This window comes from Nelumbo lutea, chromosome 5 (genome assembly GCF_056320005.1).
Source record: "Nelumbo lutea isolate HS-2025 chromosome 5, American lotus-T2T, whole genome shotgun sequence".
Classification (NCBI taxonomy): domain Eukaryota; kingdom Viridiplantae; phylum Streptophyta; class Magnoliopsida; order Proteales; family Nelumbonaceae; genus Nelumbo; species Nelumbo lutea.
In genome coordinates, this window is record NC_142688.1 from 13,823,879 (window position 1) to 13,842,211 (window position 18,333).

The 18,333-nt window shown below is 45.5% G+C and overlaps 1 protein-coding gene across 3 annotated transcripts in view; it reads left to right on the top strand.

The window, feature by feature from the left end:
• LOC148850477 (protein LNK1-like) overlaps positions 1 to 18,333 on the top strand; it is a 35,968-nt gene that overhangs the window by 15,646 nt on the left and 1,989 nt on the right. For 2 of the 3 annotated variants that reach the window (XM_088944858.1, XM_088944857.1), the window contains 2 exons: positions 3,999 to 4,134; positions 4,219 to 4,311. In XM_088944858.1, the coding sequence (XP_088800984.1) occupies positions 3,999 to 4,134; positions 4,219 to 4,251 (169 nt within the window). In that variant the 3' untranslated portion in view covers positions 4,252 to 4,311. Of the gene's footprint in view, positions 1 to 3,998; positions 4,135 to 4,218; positions 4,426 to 18,333 lie in introns of all 3 variants that reach the window. The other variant, XM_088944859.1, reaches the window with a different exon arrangement.

Sequence of the window (18,333 nt, forward strand, 5' to 3'; positions counted from 1 at the left end):
ATTCAAATACATACCTGAAGATTTACATTCACGTGTTCTTCGTATCTCAAGCTTTGTAGCCAGCCCTTACAAACTTCAAAATCTCAACTTAAAGGTCAACTCCTTAAACACTAAAACAAGAGTCAACCTTTTATGTTTTATCAAATTTACTTTTTTTCTTTTTACAACACACTTTACAGCTTGTGCAAGACTCATCCCAAGTCATGAGTCATTTAAGCTAATGTTGTGACTTGGCTGCTGAGAATCCTACACAAAAGTATTCAACAGCATGGCTTGATTCCCGAGGCTTGAGAGTTGTATCAACTTGGACGAGACTCTTAGTTGGCTTCTAAGTTGACATGCTAAGGTTATGGTTGGATGGCTGAAATTGAAGGTCAAACTCACTTATGACCTTTTAACTTTTAATGGCGTGCTATTTTTCTAGAAACCCTTTGATGGAGTTATGGATTTGCAATTTACATCATTCCTTAACTTACAGCATCTATGCTGATACCGAAACATAACTTTCTGCTTTTTACTATCTAGTTCAGAGGTGTACTCATTTCATTTCAAAATCTTATCATAATGTTTTGTTCTTCTTTACCATGACTTCTATTATGAATTATGCATATAGGTGATTTAGGCTTAGTTGTTGAGGAGCATCAGCTGCAGAATACTGCTACCAAGTCTCATTTTATTTTGTTTTTGATCAGCAACGGAAATTTACTTTCATTAAGAGAGTTTTAAAACATTACATACAGGTCTAGGACTTGATCCACATCCCATTCTTTTGTTTTCAACCCATTTCAATTCTGCCCAGAAAAATTGATCACTATAAACCCCTTGTTTTGCTAGGACATCAGCCAACCCGATTGCCATTCTCCTCACCCATCTGAATGTAGCTTCCACTTCAATTGTTAAGCTTCTTATCTCCCTAATAGTTTGCCTATACATCCAGGCACCCGGAATGTTGCAACTCATCCACGATAAAACTAGATTTGAGTCTCCTTTGACTTTCACCTGTTTCATTCCCTTATCTTTCACAGTTGTGGGTTGGACACCACTTCCCATGATCTGAGAATGTCATCCACCGAGAAAGCTTTAAAGTCTTCCATTGTTTTTGCCCAATGTGATACCTTTGGCTTTATACCATTTATTAAATCTTCTTCTGTGCTATACTTCTCCTTGCATATCTGTGCAGTCCTTTTTTCCAAGTAATCCATACAATAGCTGTTCTATTGCCCTCCACAATATTCTTCCTCTCTTTTTTGGTAATCTCATGAATCCAGGGCTGAAAAGGCTGGTCACATCTCGAGGAGGTTCCCACCTACAACCTAAAAGAGAGCAAAAATTCCTCCAAACACAATTCACAAAAGGACAAGGGATTAGTAAATGGAAGACCACTTGCTTTGCAAAGAATGCATCCATGAGGTGAAAGGCATTTATTGGGTCTTCTTTGTAGTGCATCACGGGTGTTAGTCTTACCAAGGGAAACTTCCTAGCAGAAAGCCTTTATTTTTTGGTGGGACCGGTCTACTCCAAATTTCTTTCCTAGGGTAAGTTACTCCTCCAGAGGATTGTGAAGTTTAAGGCATTGAAGAAAAAACACAAGAAAAGAAGCCATCAAAGGAAGCAGTCCAAATTCCACTATTTGTTGGGTTAGTTTTTGGATTAGAGAAGAAAAGAGAAAAGAAGAAGAGGAAGAGGGTTGAGAGAAATGGGTGGCAACAGTTAGCAGATGTTCTGGCCACGGGTGTCCCCAAGGCAAAGTTACAACATTGTGTAAGCAAGCTGGGCATGATCAATATCTATGCTTAGCTTGAGGGGGAGTGTAGAGATAATGGACCAAATGGGTCTTAGTTTCTTTGTTTTTCTTTAAGTTATGTTTACGACTTGTGTTAGTAGGTAGTGGGCCTTACTGCTGTCTTTAGTGATGGACGCCCTACTAAGGGCACTCATGTAATTATCCATATTTTTTACATCAAAAGAATAAAAGAGATCATTGGGAGCTGAAGAGAGGTTTTGAACTAGTCTCTGTTCTTCCTTTTCTTCCATCTTCTTCCTCCATCACTTCTCTCTCTTCAATCTCCTTATTTTCTCCTGTTTCTTTTCTTTTAATTCAGATTATTGCAGATGTGATTTACAACTTAATCTTATTATATATAGTAGGGCTTTAAGATAAGAGTACAAAGACATATCTGCCCCTGATTGGTAGGCAGAAAAAACATATTAGTACAATAGAGGGGCCAGGCCCATTAACCTTAAGAGCGAAAGAAACATAAAGAAGGATCACATAACATAAATAAAAGAAGGTCCAAACCTACAATGCTAGGCCTCACAACATGTTGTACCAGGGTCCAAGAAAACAGAGCTGAGCAAAGATAACAAGGTAGCGAAAGAGTCACATTCCCAATCCCTGAGATCCCTTTTTAAGCCAAAAACCTAGTTCAATCCAAAAGAGAATGAACAGAACTATGGGCTCTTTCTGATACTGGGAGAGGGAGTACAACAAAGGAAACTGCTCAATTAGAGGAGAGTTACCCAACCATAAATCCTCCCAAAACAGGGCTCTATTTCCACAAGCAGCATCTAATCTAACGAAGTTCAAGAAAGAGGGAAGAGTTAGCCGAATGGATTCCACGGGGACAAAGGAGACAAGAAAGCAGAAGCTTTTGCATGCCAGCTGTTCAACAGTTGTCCTTACAGCTTCTTTTGAGTACGTCACTTTTTGTATGAGTTATAAATAGTGGTTTTGGGGGATGTATAAAGTTTTTTGCTGTCTTGCTCAGTGCCTTGTTAGGCAAGTCTGTAATCTCTCTCAGTTGTTTTAATGAAATTCTTTACCTTTTCTGAGAAAAAAAAAGATGTCCATTACCATATATGCTGCAATAACCTTATGCCACAAACTATCCCTCTCCAAAGGGAATCCCCACAGCCACTTCCCAAGTAGGACAGTACTCCTAAGTAGTATGTTCCTTATGCCCAGGCCTCCCTGCTCTTTAGGCTTTCTAAACTCCTCCCACTTCACCCTATGGTCCCTCCCTTCTATCCTCTCTCAATTCCCAGTGTGTAACTAGGAATCTTCTTAAGAAAAGCTGGAAAATAGATATGCTTTGATCATCATCATCTAAGCCTTGTCCCAAATATATGGGGTCAGTTACATGAATAAAGGTAAGTGTGATGCTGAAGGGTAAACATGAGAAAGATCTTTGTAGCAATTTATTGATTTCATATGGAAGTCTAAAATTTATTAGGCTTTCTTCACTAAACTTTACTATTTGAATAGGAAAAACCTTACAAGGAAAAGTATTCAGTAGATGTATGATGCAATTTAATGCTTTAATATGTTTCTTTACTTGATGCAATTTAATTTATTGTATGGTGCAATTTAATGCTTTAATAAGAAGAGGAAAATTTGGACGAGAACGAGTGAAGAGGAATAGGACAGTGGGGGAGGGGGGAAGGGGAAGAGGGATGAAGATTCTCAGTTGGAATGTGAGAGGTTTGAGGGATGGAAAAAATGGAAATGGTAAGAAATCTAATTAGAAACACCAAAACAGATGTGGTATTGTTGGAGGAAACAAAACTGGAAAGTTTTGACTTGAAATTGAAACTGGATATTTGGGGAGAGGAGGGTGCGGAATGGGTGGACCTACAAGCTTTGGGATTGTCAGGAGGGGTTGTGATAATTTGGAGTTCAGAAATCTCCAAAGTTGATTTATTGGAAAATTTTTGGAATTCACTTGTGTTACAGCCTTGTAATGTAGATGCATTCTCAGTTTAAAATCCCGGACATGTAATTGAAGTATGTACTAGATGTTGTTGGTGTGTCATCTAGACAACCAATGTGATAGGATGTAATCTTTGCTTTTAATAAATTTTCTTTCTTCTTGATTCTTCAAAAAAAAAAAAAAAATGAAACCAGTTTTTCAAATTGAGAATGACAGTTTAGCTAAGATATTGTCTTGTTTTCAGAACAATACTCTTGAGTGTATTGAATTGAGTTGGCCCTTCTGCAGGTGCACACAATTTATGGATATGGAAACTGAGACAAATCCGATAGATCGGTCTATAGCACACTTACTTTTCCACAGGCCTTCTGATCCATCTACAAGTGTTTCTAATGATGTCTTGTCCCATGAATCTCATGCCAGAGTATGTTTTCATGCATTTGATTCTAATTTAATTTAAATTGCACACCCGTTCTACTAATCCTGATCTTGTAATTTCAATGAACAGATTCAGAGTTCTATTACTAGTCAGCCTGAGTAACCAGTTTGTCAAGGAAAGGTAGCTGATGGAGCACATACAAAGAGGCAGAACTGATCAGTAGTAAGAAATTGTGGCTTCCAGCTACACTGCAATGAAACTTATCTTGTGTGCCTGAAAATGCTGTCTTTCGGCATGTATACATATTTATTTAAGAGACACCACTGGATGTATCAGGTTTAATGCTGTTATCTGGATATGTTGCCTATGTGATACAGTCTTAAAGCCAATGTTTACCATATATTCTTGGTTGTAATGGTGCACATATTAAGTTGTTTCTCCATTTACTGTCTCTTATATTTATATATGTTAACAGTAACTCAGTAGAAAGCATGAGACTTGAAGAGAAGTCAAATACTTGACTGAAGATGACATTCAACCAACATTGTAACTGATCTATTAAACATCAATCACCTCCACATAGCAATAGAAATTTGAGGGATTATAGGGGGAAAGATATCAAGTTGTATATCTTTAGGGTTTCTCTTAGTATCAACCTTAGATGTTCCTTAATCTTCCCTATATGAAGTTGCATTCATACCACTCAAGATTAAGAGAAAACTTCCAAAGCTTCAGTCACCTGTTCATTCCAAAAGTAAGACAAAAGAACAATCTTTGTTTTTTTGATAAGCAATAGTAGATCATAATGTAGGTCATGATTGAAAAAAATCTATCATCAATCTACCCCAGTTAAGGCACAAAACATAGTGGTGACAGTAAGTCTTCAGGGTCTCATTTAGTGAATTGATCAAGTCAGAATTGGGGAGGGAATTCCAGAAAGGGGAGGAGGGCAGCATTACTATCCTTATCCACTCAAAGGAGAGGGATCAGATAGATGAAGAGAGATAATGGGAGGCCCAATCAGATATCCATATTAGGAGGTTTTCAGGTTCAATGGGATTAGAGGTTTTAGATTCTAAAGAGATGGTCTACTCTAGCCTCTAGGAAAAAAGAACAGGAAAAGAAAAGAAGGAAAAAAAGGAGTGAAGTAGAAAATAGAAAGGTTGAAATGTGACATTGATTATAGTAAATGCAATAGGAGAGGAAGAAAGGGGGGGGGGGGGAATAGGAAGAATAGGAAGGGATAGCACATGGTTGCATGAAGGAAAATACAGCTTGCAGTACCGTAGCAGCACTGTTCTCGGGTTACTAAAGCAGATTGTAGTCAGGTGGTCTTTTATTATTTCTATCTTCTATTAGGATCTTTTTTGCCATTTGGGTGGCTTAATGTTTTGTTAACTTTTGTTGTTAGTTTGTTGCTTGAGCTGCAAGCTTCTTTAACGTGAGCTTCTTAGTTGGTAGCTTATAAAAGAAAAGGGCAAATTTGTAGTACTTCTTGGCTTATTTTCAATCCATATTATCAATTTGAAAGGCAACCTGTTCCTTGTTCTGATCATCTTCATTCTCTTATATCTCTTCCCCTACTCTCCCTGTATCAGCACACAATGGTGGAGATGGGGATTATAAGTTGGAACTTTGGAAGCTTGGGGAGTGCTAGAAAAGATGTTTGTAATTTCTTAGGCTCTGTTTGATTTGTGGGAAGGAAAGGGATAAAAGGGAAGATTCTTGAATATTCTTCCCTTCTTATGTTTGGCTTATGAGATGTGATCTGGGATGGGAAAAGGTTGGGATTGCAGCTCTCAATTTTTGGGAAATAGGATCACACCATTTTGGTGTGAAAAAGTAGGAAAGGAGGGGGAAGTCTTGTCTAGCACTTGTCTAACATAAAAATAAAAGCACTCTTTGCAATATGTTTAAAACTGATTCAAAACAAAACTGTTTTTGGCGATGGGTCAGTGGCTCTGGGTCCAATAAAAACAAAACTGTTTTTATTCAAAACATAAAAATAAAAGCACTCTTTGCAATATGTCTAGCACTTGCTTGCCTCTCCACTAATAACCCACGGATTGTTGTCTCTGGGTTCAATACCCACATGATTGATATGTCTTCCTCTTTTTCTTCCTACACATTGACCACTGGGAAAGGTAAAGTTATAGATGTTGATGGTGAAGTTTGTCCTTTGTCTTAATTGTGTTAAACTTTTTGGTTCTATTAAACTTTTGTTTCCAAAGTTATTTGAGTCGGTATTAAATTTGAATCCTAATTGTGAAGTTTGCGATTTGTCAAAACAATGTAGAACCACATATTTTGCAAGTAATAGAAGAATTAGTGTTGCCCTTCATTTGATCCACACTGATGTCTGGGGCCCATATACGATTTCTTGTATGGGAGGTTTTAAGTATTTCATTCTTTTCATTGATGACTATTCTCGATACACTTGGCTCTACTTGATGCGAAGTCAGGATGAGGTTCTTAAAATTGTCAGGATTTCATGAATATGGTGGAAACACAGCTTGAAGAGAGAATTAAAATAATAAGATTTGATAATGCAAAACAATACTTTGAAAACCAATTAGAAATATTTCTTGAAGAAAAGGGAGACATCCACTAGAGTTCATGCACTTGTACTCCACAACAAAATGGAATTGCGGACAGAAAGAATATACATATTGTTGAAGTTGCTAGAGGGTTGTTTCAGACTCGTGTTCCCACTCGTTTTTGGGGAGATGCTATTGAGATGGCTATGTACCTCATTAATCGACTTCCATCAAGGAGCTTCAAACTTCAATTTCCTCATCAACTTCTTTTTCTCGACGAGTCACCTTTCAGTCTCCCTTTTAGAGTCTTTGGTTGCCTTTGCTTTGCTCATGATATGAGTCCCTCTAGACACAAATTTGACCATAAGTCTTTCATATGTGTTTTCCTTGGTTATTCTCCAATCCAAAAATGTATCATTGCTTTGATCCTCAATCTAGAAGGAGATATGTTTCTAAGGATGTTACATTCATCGAGTCCTCCACATTTTTCCAATCATCTTGTCCTTTTCTTTAAGGGGAGAATGTCAGTGAAGATTGGACTCCCTTTTGTCTTCCTATTCCGGACTCATCTTTTACTTCCAATCCATCTTCTACTACCATTCCTTCACCTCCTCCCCCTCTTGTGTATTGTCCTTGGTCTTGACAACAGTTTTTTATTAGGCGGCAGAAAAAGGTGGCTCCTAATGCTAAATGTCCATCACAATCTGAACACTCAAACTCCAATAACCTTGATCCTACTTCTCTTGAACCTACTGATGCTCCTATCACCGGTCCTGACCATGATCTTCCCATTGCCATCCACAAGGGAAAGAGAAAGTGCACCAACTATCCTATTACCAATTATGTTTCCTATTAGCATCGCACCCTTTTATTGTGCCTATATCTTATTTATCTCTTTGTTTCTATTCCTCATAGTGTTATAGAAGCAATGCAATCACCTCATTGGAAAGAAGTTATGAACCTAGAGATGGATGCCCTCATAAAGAACCAAACTTAGGAGCTTGTTTCTCTTCCCATGAATAAATCTACAGTTGGATGTAAGTAAGTGTATACAGTCAAACACAAGGTTCATGGCTCTATTGAAATATATAAGGCACGATACGATTGGTAGCCAAAGGGTATACTCAGGCTTATGGCATTGATTATTAGGAACATTTGATCTAATGGCTAAAATGAGTTCTATCTGTGTGATTTTGTCTCTTGCAGCACACTTCTCTTAGTGCCTTTATATTAAATGGATGTGAAAAAATGTCTTTCTTAATGGAGACCTACAGGAGGAAGTTTTTATGGAACTGCTACCAAGAGTGAGCCATCCTAATATTGAGGGAAAGGTTTGTTGCTTAAAGAAGTCCATGTATGGACTCAAACAATTTCCTAGAGCTTGGTTTGATAGACTCAGAAGAGCAATCTTGACAGTTGGATCTCTCAATCTCAGGGTGACCATACTTTGTTCATACATAAACTATGCTGATAGTTTATGTAGATGATATTGTTTTGACTAGAGATGGCATCTTTGGAATCTTTCAGTTGAAATCTTTTCTTGCCTTTGAGTTTGAAATCAAGGACCTTGGTGATGATCTTAAATACCTTTTTGGAAATTGAAGTAGCAAGACCAAAGAAGGGTATTTTCATATCTCAAAGAAAATATATTCTTGACTTGCTCCAAGATGTTGGAAAATTGGGGTGTAAACCAGTTGGAACCCCAATTGACCCTAACCACAAGTTGAATGCCACAAATGGAGATGTTCTTCCAGATAGAGAGGTCCATCAAAGATTGGTTGGCCGTCTTCTCTATCTATGTTTGACAAGGCTAGATATATCCTATGCAATCAATGTGGTTAGTGAGTATATGCATGAGCCCAAAACCTCTCACATGCAAGCTGTCAATAGAATTCTTGCTTATCTGAAGGGTTGTCCTGGCAAAGGAATGTTATACTTCAACCATGGGTATTTGAAGATTGAGGCCTACACAAATGCAGATTGGGCAGGGTTAATGGACAACAAAAGATCTACTTTTGGTTGTTGTGCCTTAGTTGGGGGCTGATGAAGGAAGATTTGGCATGACCTCGTAATTATGCAACACGTGGCAAAAGCAACAGCTCGGCACAACAGCGCGCCTAAGGCGAGAGAACCAAAGGGAGGAACCAACGGTCCGAACTCCTTACCAGCAGTCCGAACTCCCTACTAGGAGCCTGAACTCTCCCTTAGGCCCCGAGCCAAACTCAAAGGACAGTAACCCGAACTGGCCTGTCCTATGGCAGTTCGGGACACTCCTCCGAACTAGCCTACCTTATGGTAGTTCGGGACACACCTCTCCGAACTGGCCTGCCCTATGGCAGTTCGGGACACACCTCTGAACTCAAGACCACTTCGCTCACCCCTCCAGCACTTCGCCTCCAGGACGCCAAACTGAACAACCATACCATGCCTGACACCAAGGAAGTTCGTATCCAGGGGCGGCGCACCTGACTAACTTGGGATCTGACGCTTGACAGTCGCACTTCAAACGACCACCTGCCACCGCCATCTCCAGGTACAGAGACGGCTTCGACAAGGAGCAGTGACGGTTTTATCCCAGCAGAAGGAATGACACCTGAACTGGCAGAAAAACAGAAGTAATCATACCTGACCTAATAGAAGCCTTGGAGTGAGTGCGCGAAGTGGTTATAAGAGGCCCCCTACCCCCAACAAGGTATGCAAACTTTGCGCCATCTGGTTTTATCTTGCCTTTGAGAGAATACTAACTTGAGCTTCGGAGCAATCTCACCGGGTTCCCCCCGGCGTTCCCTCATTTTCTCCGTTTCAGGCTCCCCGTTGCTCTAGTCAAAGGCAAGGTCGTTGACAGCTAGGACCGGCCAGATTGCGCACCATCAATTGGCGTTGTCTGTGGGAAACGCTTCTAAAAGTCTCCCTCTAAAACTCTCTTACCTCCTCTTCTTCCAAAAAACTCCAACACCCATGGCTTCTTCCAACAATGCCGAACGTGGCACAGAAGCGAACACCACCGGGGAGCAACTCCAAGTTCCCGTGGTGTGCATCGGGCAGTTCACCATCCCTCTTTCAGTGGATGGGACCCCCAGCTTGAATGTGCCACAAGCAGTGGCGCCCCTGAACCTTCCTGCCTTGAACGCCCCTCTTCCACTCCCTATCGAAGCAACATTCGTTGAACCACCTGTTGTCCCACTGGTGACCCGCCAGAACCAGCTGGGCGACTTAATGCAATGCATGCGGGCAATGCAAGCCCAAATGCAACAATTCCAGCAGCATCAACTCCAACAGCAGTAGGTACTACACCACCTCTCCCAACACCATTATCAGCAATAGTTCCCTCAGCTACCCCTGAACTAGTCACTGCTTCCACCTCGGCACCATGTTTCGGAGCCGGTTAAGGCCTCCCCTCAAGGTGGACGCCCCCACCGAGGAGAAGCATCCCAACTCCAGAACCCCCCTAATAACCAAGCCTCATCCCCAGGTCGAAAGGAAAGAAAAATTACCCCCGCCTCGCAGCTCGCAGGTGGGTCGGGAACCTCACCCACAAAGTCAGCACCTCGGCGCTCCAAGCCTGAGTTCTCGTTCATGGAGAACCGGTTTAGCGCCCTAGCAGCAAACCAACATTCCAGGCCCATCGAGCTCGGCAACACAGAGGCCAACAGCGCCAGTATCAGGCCCGCTCAACGAAAGCGCCGACGAAGTCGCCGAACTGCCACCCGTGTCCTGCCCGAGCTCAGAGGAAAGGAAGAGACAAGCTCGGATGAGGTAAAAGTCGCCCCAATTCTCTCAGTTCCTTCCCCCCTCGCATCAGAACTCCTGGTAGTCCCCATGCCCAGAGACTTCAAGCTCCCACCTTTGGACAAGTATGATGGGTCTTTTGACCCCAACGACCATGTCGATGCTTTCCAGTCCCAAATGCACCTCGCTAGGGCCAGTGAATCATGCATGTGTGTGGCCTTCACCACCACCTTCAGGGGGTGGCCCGCACCTGGTACCGGAACCTAGCCCCTGGGTTAATAAGAAGTTGGGCCCAGTTTGTGTAGATCTTCACTGCACACTTCGTTACTAGCAAGCGGTGCCCCAGAACCGAGGAAAGCATCTTCGGGTAGTCCAGAGGGAAGGAGAATCCATCCGGGGCTACATCAAGCGGTTCAATGGCACATGGTGGCTAGCCAGCCCGCGACCATGGCCGATTTCCTCAAGCTCGCGGACAAGTTCATGAGAACAGAGGAAGAAATCAACCAAAGAACCGAAGGCGGAGTCGAGAAAAGAAAAAGAGAAGGTGAGCCCTCCAACCTAGGCGACAGAAGAAACCAGGCCCGAGAGTCGAAGCCAAGCCAGCCGTCCCAAGCTCCCTTAGCAGTTTGGACGGATTACACGCCATTAAACACAAGGTGGACCGAGATCTTGATGACGATCAAGGACGCCCCATACGTAAAGTAGCCACCTCGCCTAAAGAGTAATCCAAACGAGATAAATAAAAATATATATCGTAGTTTTCATAGAGATCACGGTCATAGTACCGAATAGTGTAATAATCTCCGGGACGAGATAGAGGGACTCGTCCGTTGCGGATACTTGAGAAATTTTGTACAACATAATGATAATAATAATAAGGTAGGTCGGCAATGGGAGCATGGAAAGGATGCCCCCGAATCCAGCAGCAGACCGGCCAAAGCCTTACAGCGACCGCCACTAGAAGAAAGGCCAGTTCGGGGAACCATCCATGTGATAGTGGGAGGTTCGGTGGTAGCAGGGTGCATTTCGGCAGCAGCACGAACGTCAGTTCGCGAGGCAGCTCGAGAAGAACAGAACCCTCCAAAGAGGCCGAAGACAGAAGAACCGATCTTTTTCACGGAAGACGACGTGCGAGGTGTCCACTATCCCCATGATGACGCGCTCGTCATAAAACTAATGATCAGCGACTTCGAAGTCCGGTACGTACTTGTGGACTCAGGTAGTTCGGCGGACATCCTCTTCATGTCGGCGTTTGACCAGCTACAGTTGCAGAGAAGCGAGTTCGCAAACACTCCTCTGGTGGGCTTCAGCGGAGAGGAAGTCAGGCCCCTCAGGAAGATAACAGTACTTGTGGAAGTCGGCACATGGCCTTGCACGGTCAGACTCAACCACGATTTCCTTGTGGTCGCGACCCCCTCCCCATACAATGCCATAATGGGGTGGTCAATTACACATATTCTGCGGGCAGTGGTCTCTACCTACTATCTGGCAATGAAGTTCCCCATGGATTTCGGTGTGGGGGTAGCGCAGGGCGACCAGCTTGAGTCCCGCAAGTGTTATGTTGCCGCCATGAAGGGAAAAACCAAGGTAGCCGACGACCTCGAACTGGAGCGGCCTACAGAGTAGGGCGAGGAACGATCTTCGCCCACAGAGGAAACGGTCGCGATCCCGACCTCGGCTACAGATCCGGCTCGAACGCTACAGATCGGTGCTTCCGTCAAAGAGCCTTTACGAACCGAACTGGTGAGTTTCTTACTTCAAAATTTAGATATTTTTGCATGGTCCACGGCAGATATGCCCGGTATTGACCCTGGCCTTATAACTCACAAACTTAACACTGACCCTGTAGTCAGACCCGTTAAATAGAAGAAACGCAACTTAGCCCAGGAGCGCTAGAGGGCGATCGACGAGGAGGTCGAAAAGCTCCTCGCAGCAGACTTCATAAGGGAAGTTCATTACCCGAGCTGGGTGGCCAACCCAATGCTGGTGAAAAAAGCAAACGGCAAGTGGTGCATGTGTGCCGACTACACCGACCTGAACCGAGCTTGCCCAAAAGACTGCTTCCCCCTCCCCCGAATTGACCGCCTAGTGGACGCGACCTCGGGACATGAGCTGTTAAGCTTCTTGGACGCCTACTCAGGCTACAACCAAATCAAGATGGACCAGTCCAATGAGGAAAAAACCAGCTTCATAACCGAGTTCGGCCTGTACTGTTATAAGGTCATGCCCTTCGGACTAAAGAATGCTGGGGGGACTTTCCAAAGACTTGTAAATAAGCTTTTTCGACCCTTAATTGGCACGAAAATAGAATGTTATGTAGACGACATGGTCGTCAAAACGCAATTCTCACAGGAATTAATATAAGACTTAGATTCTGTCTTCCAAATTCTACGACAATTTAGCATGAAATTGAACCCCAACAAATGTGTCTTCGGTGTCACCTCGGGTAAGTTTCTAGGGTACATTGTCAATATTGAGGCCAACCCAGACAAAATAAATGCCATCCTAGATATTAGATCACCCCGAAAAGTAAAAGAGGTTCAGAGGCTAAACGACCGCATAGCCGTTCTAGGCCGCTTCATGTCTAAATCGACAGACCGCTGTCTGCCTTTCTTTAAGGCAATCAAAGGCAAATGGTTCGAATGGACCCAAGACTGCTAGCTCGCGTTTGACGAGCTGAAGAGCTACCTCGCCATTGTGCCAACCTTAGCCAGGCCCGAGGAGGGCGAGGTCTTAGAACTGTACCTCTCGGCGAACGACGAGGTGGTCAGTTCGGTACTAATAAAAGTAGATCGGGTCCAGCGGCCCGTCTATTATGTTAGTAAAATTCTGCAGGGAGCAGAGGCGAGATACCCGTAGATAGAAAAGCTAGTATACGCACTGGTAATTGTAGCTCGGAAACTTCGCCCATATTTCCAGGCTCACACCGTCGTCGTCTTGACTGACAAACCTCTGAGACAAGTCTTACTCAAGCCCGAGGTTTCCGGTCGGCTAACAAAGTGGACCATCGAGCTCAGCGAGTACGACCTCCAGTACAAGTCACGGACTGCCATTAAGGCCCAAGCCTTAGTAGATTTTATCGTCGAGTGCACATTCAGCCTCGAAGCCCCTGGGCCGGTTGAGCCGGAGATTCCCAATTCGGGTGAACCCGGAGCTCCCAAGCCAATAGAGTCTGAACCCCGTGAAGTAGCAGCTAGTGTGGCATCTCTCCTGGTTAGGCCAAACGCGAACTGGGATGAGGAGCCTTGGATCCTTCACGTAGATGGCTTCTCAAACCAATAGGGCAACGGGGCTGGAATAATACTATGTGGCCCGGGTGGCACAAAATTGGAATACGCACTACGCTTTGAGTTTGCGGCATCCAACAACGAGGCAGAGTACGAGGCACTGATAGCCGGGCTGAACCTAGCGCAAAAGGTAAGAGCAAAGCACATAATCATCTACAGTGATTCCCAGCTTGTGGTCAACCAGGTTACGGGCGAGTACGAAGCACGCAATCTCTCTATGATCGCATACTTGGCGAAAGTAAAAGAGGCTCTGTTCAACCTCCATTCACACTTCATCAGGCAAATCCCGAGGTCAGAGAACACTGAGGCTGATGCCTTGTCCCGGTTAGCCAGCACGAGTCACAACACTATGAGAACCGTGTACATAGAGGACTTACCTCGGCCTAGCATTCTCGGTGGGGCAGAGGAGGTCGCTCCCATCCTTGAAGCAGAGCCGAGCTGGATCGACCCACTCGCGAGCTTCTTGCTAGATGGAACCCTCCCTATGGATCGCAATGCAGCCAAGAGGGTGCAGCGCCAGGCAGCCAAATACGTCATAATAGACGAACGGTTGTACCGACGGTCCTACATGCTCCCCTACCTGCGTTGCTTGCAACCTGCCGAAGCTGAGCTCGTACTCCGCGACACTCATGGACTCTGCGGGGGGCACCTGGGGGGCAGAGCACTCACCCAAAAGGCACTTCGACAAGGATACTACTGGCCAACGATGAAGGCAGAAGCCGTCGAGCTCGTCAGAAAATGCGACAAGTGTCAGAAGCATGCCAATATCCACCATCAGCCTGCTTCCAACCTCAAATACCTCACCAGCCCATGGCCCTTTGCGCAATGGGGCATCGACCTCTTGGGGTCATTCCCGCCAGCAACAGGTGGGAGAAAGTTTCTGGTGGTGGCAGTAGATTACTTCACAAAATGGATAGAAGCTGAACCTCTAGCAACAGTTACAACCTGAAACATATAGAACTTCTTTTGGAAGAACATAGTATGTCGCTTCGGGCTACCTCGGGAACTGATCTCCGACAACGGCAAACAGTTAAAGGATATCAAGTTCCAAGAATGGTGCCAAAATATGGGAATTCGTTAGAACTTCACATCGATCGCACACCTGTAGGTAAATGGTCAGACAGAAGTAATGAACAGAGCCATCCTCCACGGACTGAAAGCACGACTAGGCCGAGCTAAAGGGTTGTGGGCGGACGAGCTACCAAGTGTTCTATGGGCTTATTGAACTACAGAAAAAACTGCCACGGGAGAGACCCCCTTTAACCTCACCTATGGCACTGAAGCGGTAATCCCAGCGGAAATCGAAATACCCACACTACGACTAGAAGCATATGACGATTAGACAAATGGAGACGAGTTACGTACCAACCTCGACGTATTGGACGAGGTAAGAGACCTCGTGCACATCCGGACAGCGGCCTACCAGCAGCAAGTAGCTTGGTACTACAACGCCAGAGTAAAGAAGCGAAGCTTCCGAGTCGGTGATCTGGTTCTCCGTAAGATTATGGTGCCCGAACCTCTCGTGGGCAAACTTGGACCAAATTGGGAAGGGCCTTATAGAGTAAAGAGAGCGCTCGAAGGGGCATACGAGCTCGAAACCTTAGAAGGCAAACAAGTACCTCGAGCATGGAACATCGTCAACTTAAGGCAATACTACCTATAGACCACCAAGCGAAGTGGATAGGCAAAGAGACGGGCGAAGCGAAGTATTAAACATCGAAACAGGTCGTGCGAGTGCAGTAACTCGGGCAAGAAACAGATTGGGCATATGGTCAGTTCGACAAATACGGTCGGTTCGGGAGAGAACAATCAACACTTAACCAAAAGAAATGTCCATTCATTACAAGATGAGGAAGAGTACATTTGATATATAAAAAAACAAAATTTGCATTTTCACAAGCCCAGAGCTACTTCTTCATTATCAGAAGGCACTTCAACGACACCTGAAGGTCTTGCCTTGCCCTCGGAATCCGGCTCACCATCAGCAGCGTTGGCCATCTCCTGAGTTATGCGCGAAGTGGCTATGGCACTGATATCGAGCTCGGGGTATGTGTTCCAGATCATCCACCGGCTCAGTTTAAATCCCCTCCTGTACGAGTCCACCATCAGGTCATCAAAGCGTGCGAGGCGATGTATTCATCAACGGCCTTCTTCTTAGCATCTTCGATGCCTTGGGAAAAGATCTGCGTTTTCTACATTATGTCATCTTGAAGGTATTCGACCTGATGCTGCAGGTCCAGCCTCAGGTCCGCCATATGCTTCACAACCACCTCCATGGCCTCGACATCCCTCTGAGACCTCGCCTGCCTAGCCATAGCAGCGCGAGCAGCCTCCTCAGCAGCATGAGCAGTCGTCTCAGCAGCTCGGGTAGTTGCCTCAGCGGCACGGAAAGCCTCTTCGGCAGCTCGCGCCTGCCTCGAGCTCCTCTCCACCTGGGCCGCTAAGGCATGAATAGAAGAATTCACCTACCAAAAGGAACAAGTGATTAAGAGAACGACAGCAAGAGGGATAAAAACAAAGAAGCCCGACAAGAAATTTGACTCACCACCATAACATGAGTAGCGGCACAACAGGCGATCTGGTTCAAGGGAAGATCGGTCCGCGCTGCGATCTCCTCGGGGAAGGTGGCCTCCCTACTCTTCTGAAGAGCATAGTTCAGCGACAGCACGCTCCTAAATTCCCCTTGAGCTCTCGTGCTTGAGGGCCCAACTTGCGTATGAGCAGACCTAGAGTAAGCGGGAGCACTAGAGTAGGCGGGGGCACCCGTGTGAGTAGTCTCGGCATAAGGGGCCCCTGCCGCTTCTTGCATTAAAGGAGCCACCTCGGGCTCCCTGGGCGGATCCTCCGACGTGTAGTCTAGTACATGAGGCTCCGCATCCTGGGGCAGCTCGGCACGAGTTCGCTTGGCGACCCGCTTCCTCCTCTTCATGCCTTGGAACAGGTGCCCACTGTGAGTCCTCTCTAAGTCCATCACACCTGCAAAAAAGAGTTCGGCATCAGAAAAAACGAAAGAACAAAGCGAAAACAGAACATCTGAGAAATGAACCTACCCGAACTCAGTATGGCCGCAATGAGCTTGGCCTCCGTCAGGTACTGATGGCATTTTAGCCCTAGCCGTGCCCATTGCCGGAGGCCCTTCACCGTCTCTTTATCAAGAGCGACACCGGAGTCAGGGGCAGCCATCCCCCACCCGGTCTGAAAATGCCACCCTTGTGCACTTCGCACCCCGAAGTAGTCCTGCTTCCACGCCGGGACCTTGTTGGGAAGTTTGTGCAAGAGCTTAAAACCCGGGCGAGGAGACAGATAATACGCCCGCCTACTCCCGGGAAGAGGATTCGCTTGTTTCTTGAGCATTAAAATAGAGGAGAATATTTCCAAGTCTAAAGGAAAGCCCTGTTCGCAAAAAAGGGAGATTGTCCCCACCAAGTTTCGAATGGAGTTCGGGTGAAGCTGGCTGACGGTAACGCCGAAGTGGTTTATGACCTCGACAAAGAGGGGGTGGAAAGGCAATTGCAGCCCCGCGGTGAGCTGCTCCTGAAATATCACGATCTCATCAGGACCGTGTTCCCAAGGAAAGCTACCCGAAGGAATGAAATAGGCGTACTCCCCAGGCAAATTGTAAGAGGTAATAAGGGATTGGAGCCCCTCGGGCGTCATGGTCGAAGGACCAAACCTGTCCAGCATCCGACCTCGACGAGAGGTAGATGCCAAACTGCCCAAAGCAGCTCGGCCTATGGGTTCAAACTCGTCCTCAAGTTCTACCTCAGGTTCGCTAAGGCCATCAGGGGATGCAACTCGGTTCGTAGAACCTGCATCAGACCCACTTGAAGAACCGCTTGAGCTATCCAAGCTAGACATCAAGGAGAAAGGGTGGATTCCAAGAAAGTACTCACCCGAAAAAAGGTTTGAACAGACTCCGGAAACAGGATCAAGCAAAAAACATTGAAGGCGAACTAAAAAGCCTGGACGCGAGCTCAAGAAGCAAAATGCAGAAGTGACAAAGCGACTGGGGTCCCCTACTATTTATACCCACAGTAACCGAGAACCAACAGTACAGATCAAAGCCAATCCGGTGACCCGCATTCGCGTTGACCGCACGTCCCCTGAGACCGAGACGTGATTGGCGCATGTCTTTCTGAAACTGACGAAACACTGGCGCACGTCCTTCTGAAACTGACAAAACGCTGCGCACGTCTTTCTGAAACTAACAGAACGTCTAGCGCACGTCTCCTTGCCTTTCAAATGGCAGCGACACGTTTTTTCAAAATCGAAAAGACCCGCTGTCACGTCTCCCAGCAGTGCGCTTTTTTGAAATTTGAAATAAGCGCGCGCCACCACGTCTATCAGCATTTGTAAAGCAGGTAGGCGCATCTCCCGCCTTTAGGGCGCTCGAGAAAACCAACGCACCTCGTGCTATCAAGATTCGAAGTATGGGACAAATCCACCTACCACCTCGCGAACTCCCCGCGCCAGGGCAAGACCCTTAGCTCGAGGAGTGGGGGGCAATTGATGAAGGAAGATTTGGCCCGACCTCGTAATTACGCAACACGTGGCAAAAGCAACAACTCGGCACAACAACGCGCCTAAGGCGAGAGAACCAAAGGGAGGAACAAGTGGTCCGAACTCCCTACTAGGAGCCCGAACTCTTCCTTAGGCCCCAAGCCAAACTCAAAGGACAGTAACCCGAACTG